Source organism: Notothenia rossii, assembly GCF_949606895.1.
Source record: "Notothenia rossii genome assembly, chromosome: 6".
NCBI classification, from domain to species: domain Eukaryota; kingdom Metazoa; phylum Chordata; class Actinopteri; order Perciformes; family Nototheniidae; genus Notothenia; species Notothenia rossii.
This window is the reverse complement of record NC_136909.1, coordinates 83,187,506-83,200,952: the sequence shown is the minus strand read 5'-3', so window position 1 is coordinate 83,200,952 and position 13,447 is coordinate 83,187,506. Positions and strand designations below refer to the sequence as shown.

Sequence of the window (13,447 nt, the reverse complement as noted above, 5' to 3'; positions counted from 1 at the left end):
AAATAGTTACTTCACAGTTTTACGACACATTTTTTTTGTTTTGACTTGCAAAATTATCTTTTAAATTGAAAAACATCATATGTGTAATTCATGGCACAATTCAAACGGGATCGAAAGATAATCTTTCTCTCTCCATTGACTTCAATACATACTTTTTTCGAAATAAGGTCCCATGGAGGTCCCCCGGAAAGGGAGGGACTCCGCCTCTCTATATGCTAACAAAGCTTCTTCTTCAAACTTCTGGCTGATTTTGCATGAAAACTGCAAACTCATTTAATCGTTTTAAACGTGTTTGCCTATTTCATTTAAAATGTTAATTGCAGTGTCCCCTGTTGATGTTTATTATATGTTGTATTGATGATCAGAAAGTTACTAAAGTTTTAAAATAAATGAACTGAGTAAGTACAAGCTTAAAGTAGCAGGAAATAGAAATAAACTAAGTCTTCTCTCACAGTTCCCCCTGAATTAATATCAGCATAAAAATAAGCCCGTTGATGTTTTCTGTGTCTGTCTTTTTAAAACCCAGCGTCACAGAGACTCAATGGAAAGTTGGCTTTAACTCGGCCTGCAGCAGGAACATTTTCACAGAAACACGATGTGTGATCAATAACACAACATTTGCAGATGCATGGGTGAACGTTCAGACATCAATATGTGTTTGCTCCAAAACACAAAGCTGGGAAATAACACCAACCCAGCTAACAGGTAGCTAGGCTGCTAACAGCTAACAACTAGCAGCCAACAACTCAAAGCTATCATCTATAACTAACAACATACAACTAACAACTTACAGTTAACAATTTACAACTTACAGCTAACAGCTTGCAGAGGTCACTATAAGATATTATACAATTCTACTTTTGCATTTCTTGCTGAATCTACTGTATTTTAAATGTTGCCTTGAAACTATCTTCAATCATTTATTAATTGTATTGTTTTTCTATGTTATATTTTTTATGTTACTGCTTATGTAAAACACTTTGAATTCCCTTGTGCTGCATAAGCTTTACCCTTAACCTTAACGCTAGGTAGTGAGTGTTTAAAGTGGAGCCATGTACACGCACATATAACATGATGCTCGTGTTATCAGTCCTCCACATCTTGCAGGTGTGTTCAATACAAATAAATCAAACTGAGCTTTAAGCCGTGAACCCTGAAATCTGAGCAGCTCCGAGGTGTAGGTGAAGCCGAGCGATAAGGAGGAACATTTCAGCGTCTCTTATATGATACCACACACAGCTGCAGCTTACCCCCTATAGCAACATTATATTGATCTTATATTTTCTCTTAATTAAGATCTCCTTAACAATTGTTTATTATTAGGATAGGTAAAAACCCCTGAGACCTATATAGGGGCATGTCACGCTGTACAAGAATCAGAAAATACTGTTTACAAGCATCAACATTTTTTTTCTTTTTCATGTTTTTAGTAATCTATGAATGATATGTAAAGTAAAAAAGCCCTCTGTTAAAACCTTCAGAATACCTTCAAGAATGAAACTGGAAAATTTGGTGTAAGTGCTTCTGAAGTGGAGAGATATAAGGCAATTAAAAAAGGGAATGTAAAATGCATACATTTACACACTACACGTGACCAGGGTAATAAGTTATCTGAAGTGGTATGTTTAAATATGCAAATTAGCCATTATGTAATGCTCACTTTTGGTGAATTTAGGAGAAATCTACAGACACAAATAGACAAAGTTAGTAGGTTTATCATCTCCACACGAAGCCCAGTCTGAAATGTATTTATTTTCTTGTGCAGCTGGGTGTAAAGTGTTTACATGAGGCCAGGCGGCACAAATATTTTGTCTGATGAGCCACATGAAGCCCTGACAGGAGCAAAGTTGCATTCATGCATTTCGCTGTGATGGGTTGAAGAGACACATTGCGCAGTTAACACAGTGTAAGTGCTAAGATGCAGATTAAAATGCATATTGTGGGGGAAAAATGACATTGTGAAATTTATTTATTTTTAATTAAATTGTTTTTGTTCTTATTTGACGACATTTTGTTCATTGATGTTGATAAGGGTCTCTTTTTGCCTTTTGTATGCATTGTTATTTACTTGATTGGTTGTTAATTAAATGTTGTATTTCTTGATTTTATGTGGGGTAACGTAACCTTGAGTACCGTGAAAAGTGCATACGATTATTATAGTCTATATTTTGTATAAAGCAGCAGAGAACTTTTAGAATGACGTGTTTGAGTTAACTCTTTTCATTTGCCATTGCATGTCCTACAATAAGCAGTATTGACAATAACTGTGATCATTTAATAATGAAATATATATATCATTCATACACGCCAAATATCCGCATATGTTTATTTGTTGTGCTTTCACAGTGATATAAACCCTTGTTTTTAGGTCATTCAAGTTTCATTTTACCTGATCAATAAGGAACCTATGACCTCATTATATTGTCAATACTAACATGTGACCATGATATATTTCATCTGATGTAGGCATACAGTTTGGCCAACTAAAAGCTCAACATTAAAGAAAATATCCTTGATTTACATGTTTTGAACAGCTCACCATACTAGGTAGCAGAAATGTGGTTTTAATATTAATTCACTTCCTAGGAATAATAGGTTCTCTTTTGAATATGTAATCAGAATATTCCCAATCAATATAACGTATTACTCAATTCGGCGTTATTTAAAAAAATGCTTTTCTTAGGAAAAAATAAATAATTGTAGTTATTTGATAACAGCCAGTGGTGCCACAAGCACAGCGAGTTTCGATGCAATACTTTGGGGAGACCAAGTCCTAAGAGACAAATTCAATATTTGTTTCAATGTTTGGTTAAATATATGTATGCCGAACAAAAGAAGCACGTCTCTAGGTGACTTATCAATATTGAAAAACGTAATACATTCACAATATGTCAAACAATAGGCATGATAATATTACATTTCTAGTTTTTCCAATGGAGTTCGGTTGCTCACCGTTGGAGCCGCCGAGGCGGGAAGCTGGTGCTCCACGAGCCGGTACGCATCCAGAGCCGAGCCGTTACCCCTCCACGTGGGTCCTGCTGACAGCGCCAGGGTTTCCGTGCAGTTTGGCCCGAGCTCGATGCACGAGATGATGCTCAGCAGCTCGCCCTTCCCGCCGTCCATCCTCTTCCTCGCTCCTCCTCACAAACTCGGTGTGTGTGTGCAGGAGAGAGAGAGAGAGAGAGGCTTTATGGACGTGCGGCAGGTGTGCAAGCACGTGCGTATAAAGGTGCATTAGGTCAAATGAAATGAAGTGAATTTGACTGAACTGTGTTGAAAAAACCTGTGTTCCATGAGACTAACAAAACAGTGAGACGAAACATAAAGATGTCTCTTATTGTGAAAAGCCTGTGTTTAGTGAGCCTTACAAATCAGGGTAATACAGTGAACTGAATTGTACTAAACTTTAAAAAGTAACTAAACTGGCAAACAAAACACATTCAATTAGCAGATTCATACAACGACGTCCTATTTATTACATGGGTTGAATACTCTATTTTGATTGGTCAATTTGGACATCTCAGAGGTCGCTAATACTCAATAACAAACTGCTGTTAAGGAGGATCAACGGAGAGAAGGAAAGAGGTTAAAAGACAGAACGTTGGACCTCAGAGAAATCAACAGAAGAAGTCAGATAGGAAGTAAAAACTAACAGGAACACTATGGGTTCTGGCATTGTTTAAGGACTTGATTTGACTTAGTGAATTATGTGTATGCTCGATTGAAGAGACAATTCCTACGATCCCTGGTGGTATGTACTTGTTTGAAGATTAAACGTTGATTTATATCCTCCATTTACATTTAGTTTCAATAAAATGTTCCTTTACACTGAGCCAGGGGTTGGAGAAATACTTTGATTAAAAGTGTGTATGAGGAGGGATTTTGTAGAGATGAGGCGATGTAATAAAACAGACTGTGTAGGTGGATCAAATAAAGCCTGAAGTGCTTCAGAGTTTCTCAACTCAAAATGAGAAACGTAATGGAGGAGAAAAACATGAAAGCAGTTCATAAAACAGCTGTGGGTTGAAATCGTTGACGTAGGCTACAGAAATGTGTGCAGAGAAACACGTTTTATAATATCAATAAAGAAACATAGGCGTACCAAATGGTTAAATACATTATATAAAGTGTGTTTGATTAAGATGTCCCCTATTATGAAAGCCTGTGTTGAGTGAGGCTTACAAATCAGTGTGTTAAATAAAGATGTCTCTTATTTTGAAAAGCCTATGTTAAATAAGGCTTACAATTATCTGTGTTTCATTAAGATGTCTCTTATTTTGGAAAACCTGTTGTGTATGGTAACGAATCAGTGTCACTCATAAAGATGTCTTTTGTTTTGAAAAGCTTATGTTGAATATGTAGAAGTGCAGGAATGTTGTGATGGAAAGTCATTACTTTGATTATCTGCTGACCTACTGCATAGTACAAATGAGGATTCCAGGACAAACGCTCTCACTGATGAACATATAATTACATTGTGTGTGTGTGTGTGTGTGTGTGTGTGTGTGTGTGTGTGTGTGTGTGTGTACCTGTAGCGCCAGGTACACACACACACACACACACACACACACACACACACACACACACACACACACACACACACACACACACACACACACACAGAGAGAGAGCTCTCTGAGAATCTTATGTCTGATCACTTTAATGGACTAGATCAACCTGAAATCAGTTTAATTGGATTCGGTAACCCAAATTCGACAAAGTAAATCAGAAATCAGAAATCCTTTATTTGTCCCATCGACAGGAATACTTACAGCATTACAACAGCAAACCCACGGTGCATATATGAACATATATAAATAAAACAAGTAGGCTAAAAAAACAAAAACAAAGGGGTAAACCGGGTAAACCCCAGAAATATGTCAAACACTACAACAAGTGTTTCGAAAAAACAACAAATATAATAAAGAATTTCAGTCACTGCTGCTTCTAACAATAACATCGACCCACTGAAGAGTAAACCTTCATTCATTTAGACCCCGTTTACACGAGGACGATACGGGTTGTATCCGCATAGTTTCTCTTGCGTATAGCCCTTTCGTTTACACGAGGCCGCAACAAAACGATAGAAACGGACCCCGCAAACGATAACGGGTCCCAAGGTGGATAGATCTGCAAGCGGAACGCTCTGGGGGTACGATCATTTTCTGATAACGATTAAATAGCCTCGCTTCCCTCTCCCTCTACTCACCTCTCCTGCTCAGAGATAAGCTGCTGGGATGTCAGAAGAGGGGGAGGAAAAGAGGGTCCGTTTATTATTCTTATATTATGATATGGAGTCGTTATCAATTTGTTTTAAAGCTCAATAAATAACAAAGAAAACCTCTGACCGGCACTTTTCAAATTTTGTCCGGAAGATTTAAACTTGAATGGACATGTTGACCGGCGAAAAAAAATGTTAACGGAAACTCTGCCGCACGGTTCCCTTGTCCCTTGGAAGAGGCGGAGAGGAGGGTGTTTTTCATCTGCTGGTGGACTACAGGAGAGATTTACAGCAGGAGCAAACGCCGTCCACCGCGGAGAATAATCAGAAGGGCAACCATGGCAACCAGCAATTATTATTGGAGACTGGAACACGGATATGCAACGTAAAGACACGTCCGTCTTCAAGTCCTTCAGTAGGATTTGTGATATGCACGGCTTCAGCCAGCTAATCACCCAACCCACCCGGGTATGTGAAACAACACAGACTACCATTGATCTCATTCTGACCTCTGACAAGTCCAAGATCTCCAGTAAAGGGGTTATAGCATGTGGTTTAAGTGATCATTATATGATATTCTGTACCCGCAAAAGGCTAAAACAAAAGGCCGGCTGTCACAAAACAGTCATATCTAGAGACCTCAAAAACTACTCTAGCGAGGCCTTTAACCTAGAACTGGAGAGCCTGGACTGGTCAGATGAGCTCGGTGGTACGCAAGTTGAAGAAACATGGCTTGGTTTCAAAAATAAATTCTCTGCAATACTCAATGATTTGGCCACCCTAAGAACAACCAGGGTAAAAAATCGCGCAGAGCCGTGGATGCACTCCGGCATACTAACCGCCATGAAAACCAGAGACAAAAAATGCTCTGAGTTTCATAAAAGTCAGTCAATGATTTCCAAAAGCACGAGCAGTGAACTCCTGGCCCACGTGACTGAACTAAAAATTGAAAGAAACAGACTAAGAAATGACGTAAGCTCCATGATCAAAACTGCCAAAAAGAATTTCATCAATGTCAAATCTGAGGAAAACAAAAATAAACCCCATGAACTTTGGGAATTACTCAATAACCAGCTTGGCTGCAGTAAAAAACTAAAAACGAGATTTTCGAACTTAAACATAAAGACAGATAACAGGCTCATCACAGACAAACTGGACGTGGCCAAGTACTTGAACACTTTTTTCACAAACATAGCCACAACTCTTGTAAATAAATTACCCTCCCACTCAGGGCTTTTTGGAGTAGATCACATCATGACCTACTACAAAAACCTAGGGGTACGCAAAGATGATTTCAGTCTAGCAAGGGTAACATCAGCAGAGGTACTCATTAAACTGAGCGCCCTCCAACCTAACAAGGCCACTGGCCACGACAATATCCCCTCCAAATTCCTCAGAGACACAGCAACTGCCATCTCACCAGTCATAGCTCACATAATTAACCTGTCCATAAAACAGGGAAAAGTACCCAAAGACTTCAAAATTGCAAGAGTAACCCCCCTGCACAAAAAGGGCAGCAAATTGGACCCAGGCAACTACCGCCCTGTTTCTATACTTACCTCCATCTCGAAAGTCATGGAAAAAATAGTGTATGAACAGGTCGAAAAGTACCTTGCGGACAAGAAACTAATCTATGAATTTTAATCTGGCTTTAGAACATCCCACTCCACTGACACATGCCTTCTTCATTTAAACGACCACATCAAACAAGAGGTGGACGAGGGCAAATACTGCGGCATGGTGATGCTGGACCTGCAAAAGGCTTTCGACACTGTCAATCACCCCATTCCGATTGACAAGCTAAAAGCAATTGGTTTTGATAAACTATCGGTGAGCTGGATGCAATCCTACCTGGAGGGAAGAGAACAGATGGTGGAGGTAAACTGTCCCCCCCCCTCCCAGTGAGCTGTGGTGTTCCACAAGGAAGCATATTAGGTCCGTTACTGTTCCTAATTTATGCAAATGACATGTCATCAGCATGTGACTGCAACTTGTTCCTGTTCGCGGACGACTCAGCCCTGCTGGTCTCTGACAGGAGCAGATTGCAGGTTGAAAAAACCCTCAGCTCCGAGCTCGGCAGAATCTGCACCTGGCTCGCCGATAATAAATTATCATTACACCTGGGTAAAACAGAGTCCATTCTCTTCGGTTCGAAACATAATCTCAGCAAATCCGACGACTTCTCAGTTGCAGTGGGTGACATTATTGTCACAAGTAAGAAGGAAATTACATACCTAGGATCTATTCTTGAGGCAAACCTTTCCTGTGAAAAAATGGCATCCAATGTAATAAAAAAAGTCAATCAAAGAACTAGATTCCTATACCGGATCTCCTCTCTGGTAAACAAAAACACCCTGAAAACTCTGGCAGGAGAACTCATTCAAGGGTACTATGACTATGCTTGCACGTCATGGTACCATAGCACCTCCAAGGCGCTAAAAATAAAACTTCAAACATCACAAAATAAACTGGTCAGACTACTGCTTGACCTTTCATCTAGAACCCACCTCACCTCTGCCCACTTTGACAACCTAGGACAGCTTAGAGTAGACGACAGAGTACAGCTACTTGCAATGGGCCTGGTCTACAAGATCCAATACACCTCTATGGTACCCATGTACATGTCAAAATTCTTCCCAAAGGTCAAGGAACATCATGATCATAACACCAGAGGGAGCTCCACAAATCATGTAAAACCCAGATTTGGCACAAAAAAAGGGGAATACACGTTTCGCAATTATGCCACATCAAGGTGGAACGCTCTTCCCACTACTGTAAAGGAAAGTAAAACTATACTTACCTTCAAAACCTCTCTTAAAGAGCACCTTCGGGGGAGAGCATTGCAAAACTGGCTCCGGTAATGGTACAAATCTCAACCTGTCGTACAATGGACAGCTTCCCCCCCCCATCTATGTACTCCCATTTTAGACTCTGTTACTAACTGTATATCTGTGGACTTGGTATGTCTTAAATGTCCGGTTAGGATGTATTAGAACGAAATCTAAAATGAAATTTGTAAGTAAGCCATCTGTATGTAAAAAAACACCTGTATGTAAATTGTAAATAAGCCATCTGTATGTCAAATATGTCTTGTATGTCTTAAATGATATGATGAATTGGAAATGGGGGACCCTGATGTAAACAAGACGAAAGTCTTTCTCTGGTCTGCATCCCCTTAACAATTGTATGTTTTGAGCTGTACTGTACTGTACCCAATATACAAGCTGTTAATAAACTTTTCAATCAATCAATCAATCAATGCTCCAGGGTCTTCTTCACTGCCTTTGGTGTATTTTGTGGCGGCAGCAGCGCCACTTACAGGCCCGGCGTATGTACTACAGCTTTTCCAGCGGGTCGAGCGATCTCGTGTGAACGGACACGTTAAATGAGCCGAATGCGTGTGAACGGAATACTTTTTTGAAAACGCATACGGTGCGTAAACGCAAATGCAAACGCTCCCGTCTAAATCACCAGTTAAACTAATGGAGAGGAATCTAGGGCACTGAATTATTGACAGGTGGGACAAGACACAAACACACACACACACAAATAAGTGCACACACCTGAAGGTCGTGTCTCCCAGTTTGAATAGAGAGCTGTTGCACTGATGTGAAAGTATAATAACCACTGAATGTCAATACGTTTGAAAGAAGTCTACTGAACACAATAGAGATGTTTCACTCTGAGCTCTGCGACAACTCCATTAGACCTACAAAAAAAGTATTGATTGGGTTGAAAACCTGCAAGTGAAAGGTAGTACAGAACACAGGGTTGTGGATGGCTAGGGCCTTGGCGATGACGGCGGGCACAGAGTTCATGTAGCGAGTCAACATGTCTGCGTACCTGCAGCGGGAAATAATAATGATAACTTCCAAGTTAAGTTTATTTCTGGTACATTGGGCCTCATACATTTAGATCGAATTCTTATTTTCAAATGTAACTCTTTATTCGTACGTACATGCAAGACTCAGAAAAATGCTCATGATTTCCGAAACTGTTAACAAATGGCCCGCCGTATCAGGATTAAAATGGCAGCAAATAGTAAAAATAAATGTTTAAGTTTAGAAATTAAAGACTTTATTTTTGGATTTCCAAAATCAAGGCGTGAAGATTCTCCTTTTTTTTAATGACTTTTATTCAATAAATTAAATATCAATTTCAACAAGCCACCTAAAGGTGGGGTAGGTAATTCACTTCAGAAACACTTTTTGTTATATTCCATGGAATGCTCTTTACATCCCGATAGCAATGGATACATTACATGCTTTGACAATAAATACATTAAAACATTTCCTCTGTGGAAGTATGGAGCTATTTCAGGGTCATAAGTTTTGATCATTCAAAAAAATACAATTTATTTGAAAGTCCAAGTTTTCATCCTGAACTTTGAAAAATACAATGTTGTATTCAAAACAAAAACAAGTATTTGAAATCATTTTTCAGGTTGAATATTATTTTGATTCAGTTCAGCAATTTTTTTTTATAAAATATTTATTTTCATATTTCACTTATAGCCTACATATTTGAATATTTGAATACTTGTTTTTTTCAGTTTCAAATTTTACGTTTTCAGATTCAAAACAATTATTTTTTCAGTTTCAAATATTTTTTTTCAGGTATCAATCTTTTTTTCGCCTTCAGATCGTTTTTCACTTTCAGATCTTTTTTTTTCGCTTTCAGACTTTTGACCCTGATATTGCTTCGGGGGGCGGGGCTTACCAAAGAGTAGTTTGGCACCCTGAGTGACAGCCCTCCCTCTGTCATGATGCCTTCATGGATGTTAGGTAGCGCAAGAAATACAACTACACACTTTCTATACACAATACTCCCGTGATTGGTGGTAAACAAAACTGATACCAGCATCAAAATTCCGTTAAGCGTGCTGTTGAGTATTGTAGTTTGCAACAATCAAGGTATAAGAGCAATAAACTGTGCTAGAATCTGAAATCACGTATCCGCAATCAAGCGTTTTCCTTCCCCACTTCCACGTAGCTCCATGAACGCAGCATAGTATTGGCTTGGTTTTTGTGATCGGAATCAGAATACCTTTATTAGTCCCACAAGGGATACATTTACATTGTTACAGCAGACAAGAGCCAAAAACAGCTTAATGTTACCTTAAGCATGCATATAAAAAGTATTATAGATTTAAAAAAAAAAATTATATATATTTTTAAAGTTACACATTTTACATACACACCCTGTGACAGTTCTGCGGATTTAGGAGCCAGGTATATATTGCACAGTTTTTAACGGCATATATATATTGCACATACAGCAAATATTGCACATAGTTGGTATTTATCAACAAGAGGTGTTATAGTCTGTGTTGTTTCGCGCAGGGTCTACTAGGGTCTGTGCTGGTTGTATAGTCTGACCGCTGCAGGAAGGAAGGACCTGCGGTATCTCTCCGTGAGAGAGCGGGGGATGGCGTCAGGTCCACCAGAACAACCTGCTGGCTCGTTGCGGATACGTAATTTCACATTCTAACCATATAATTCTAACACAGTTTTTTTTTATTTGATTGTTGCCAACTACGATGCTCAACAGCTCGCTTAAAGGAACTTTGACGCTGGTCTCAGTTTTTTAACATCCATGAAGGCAACATGACAGAGGGAGGCCTGTCACTCAGGATGCCAAACTACTCTTTGGTAAGCCCCGCCCCCCCAAGCAATAGCAGGGTCAAAAGTTTGAAAGCGAAAAAAAAAGATCTGAAAGCGAAAAAAAAGATCTGAAAGTGAAAAACGATATGAAGGTGAAAAGCAATGTGAAACCTGAAAAAACAAGATTTGAAACTGAAAAAATAATTGTTTTGAATCTGAAAACGAAAAATCTGTGCTGAAAAAAATAAGGATTCAAATATCAAAATATGCTTAAAAGTGAAATCTGATAATAAATATATTTTTCAAAAAAATTGCTGAACTGAATGAAAAAATGAAAAATGAAATTCAACCTGAAAAATTATTTCAAATACTTTTTTTATTTTGAATACATCATTGTATTTTTCAAAGTTCAGGATAAAAACTTGAACTTTCAAATAAATTGTATTTTTTTGAATGATCAAAACTTATGACCCTGAAATAGCTCCATATGGAAGCACTCTGAGCTCTGCAACAACTCCATTAGACCTGAAAAACAATTATTGATTGGGTTGAAAACCTGCAAGTGAAAGGTAGTGCAGAAACACAAGGATTCTAAGAAACTGAGCTAACAGCTGGCGCTTACAGAGGCGTTCATCAAATTGTGTTTAGCTCACTCTTTATATCAGATAAGCTTAAATAAAATGTTGTTTTGTACGTATGGATATGTGTTGAAAGTTCTGTCATGCCAACATAACCAGAAACCAGGAGGAATAAAGTTAGATGACTTCTCTCGTAACTTTCTTAGCAAATTAGCTATCGTGAACTTCGTCCTATTCAGTCAGTGTTGTGTACACACAAACACACACATACAAGTGGTTTTCTTTGCTCCTCCTCTGCAGTTCATAACGGTTGTTTTCTTTGTCAGCGTTTCCTATTGTAGTCTTTCTTCTGAAAGGCAATGCAGCTGCGGAGCACAACAACACAGAGGCAAAGCAATCAACACGAAAAATCATGAAAATATCTTCTTTGCTTCGACCCAAATCTTGCTGGATTAAAACTTTCATTTTGCCAAGCGAGCACCGATTTCATCTGACCTTATGTTCTGTATTAAACTGGGTCATTGTGCTGAATTAAGGCTTCATCCATTATGGTGGACACACGTCGTTCAGGTGTGGGCTGTCCTTCAGCATTACAATTATTTACTAACATAAATCACAGAGAGAAAAAGCCTCTCTGGTTACACTTTAGTGAGGAAGAATAGGTCAGAAAATGCATAATATATTTTCTATATAATATAGTATATTTTTTATATTTGATTTTATTATATATTTTATATTTTTATTATTATTATTATTTTTGAATAGAAAAAACTCATAAAGCTTAAGGGATAACATATTTAAGAAGACAAATAAAGCTTTGTTGGAAAACGAGTGGATGTTTATGTTTTAATGTACATTATTATTATTATTATTATATTCAACATTTTAATATTCACTGTTTTTGATCTTACTTTTTACTTTTCCATTATATTTATATATATTGGTTTTCTCCTCCATTAACCATGACATTACATCCATGTTTTTATGTGTATTAAGCTTTATTTGAAAACATTTTGGGCTACATTTCACCTTTAAAAGAGGCTTTCCAAATTAAATGAATGATAATTAGTATGTTTTATGAATTTAGATATATAATAACTCTATTTGAAGTGAATAACTACCTACACCACGTGTCAAACTCAAGGCCCGGGGGCCAAATCAGGCCCTTGGTGGATTTAATTTCGGCCCGCAGGATAATTTCTAATTCCTATAGACAAGTTTACGCGCCAAAACACGGGTAGCGCCATAACCCTACACAAATGCACTTCATTTCCGCCGGAAGTCTTTTGCACAGCGTCTGTCGGTGTAAACCGGTGTAAACAGTCAGACGGGCACTGGTGTAAACACAGCGATTTCGATGCTAACAGTGATGCTAGCTTGGGAACACGATTCTACTTCTTTGACTGGAGATGGCGTTACTCTCCCCCACCCGAATTCAGTGCAAAACTGGGAGGATAACATGACGACGTGGCCCAGCATAACGTCCAGCAAAATTTGCTCCTACTTCGTTCAATCCATGGCAATAGATGGAAAAGCAATGGACAGTCTGAAGGCATATCATAAGGCTGCGCACATTCTACTTTGCCCACATGCTCCCGAAAATTGTTGACGATTTTGTTGAGGGAAGGTTACAGTTCTGCAGTAAATATCTCAGCATTTTAAAACCAAAATAAACTGCCTTATTTAGGTCATGCCCACAGGAGCCAACAGTTGTCTGTTGTTTACATAATGCACAATTTACATGATCTCTTTATGCTGTGCAATATATCATATGTGCCTGTACTGTTTGAGTGAAAATAAAGTTTGATGTAATTTAATTTCATTATTGCACTGTTATTGCATTATTGCATTTCATATGTTCCTTAGAGTGCTACAATTTCTTTTAACACAGTTCATCATTCATATTAAGCTCATACTGTACATAAATAACACTGAATTAATTAATTGTTGAGAGGAAACTAAAGAAATGGCTTCAACAAGAAAGATCACATGTTTAATCCTAACAGGTATTACAAATTAAAATATAAAAGCAGCCCACACAATTA

The 13,447-nt window shown here is 38.2% G+C and overlaps 1 protein-coding gene across 1 annotated transcript in view; it reads right to left on the bottom strand.

The window, feature by feature from the left end:
• The window catches only part of LOC307044492 (melanopsin-A-like), a 32,934-nt gene extending 29,807 nt beyond the window's left edge, over positions 1-3,127 (bottom strand). The window contains exon 1 of the mRNA XM_079689780.1: positions 2,953-3,127. Within this exon, the coding sequence (XP_079545906.1) occupies positions 2,953-3,123 (171 nt within the window). The 5' untranslated portion in view covers positions 3,124-3,127. The remainder of the gene's footprint in view (positions 1-2,952) is intronic.
• Positions 3,128-13,447: the final 10,320 nt, after the last annotated feature.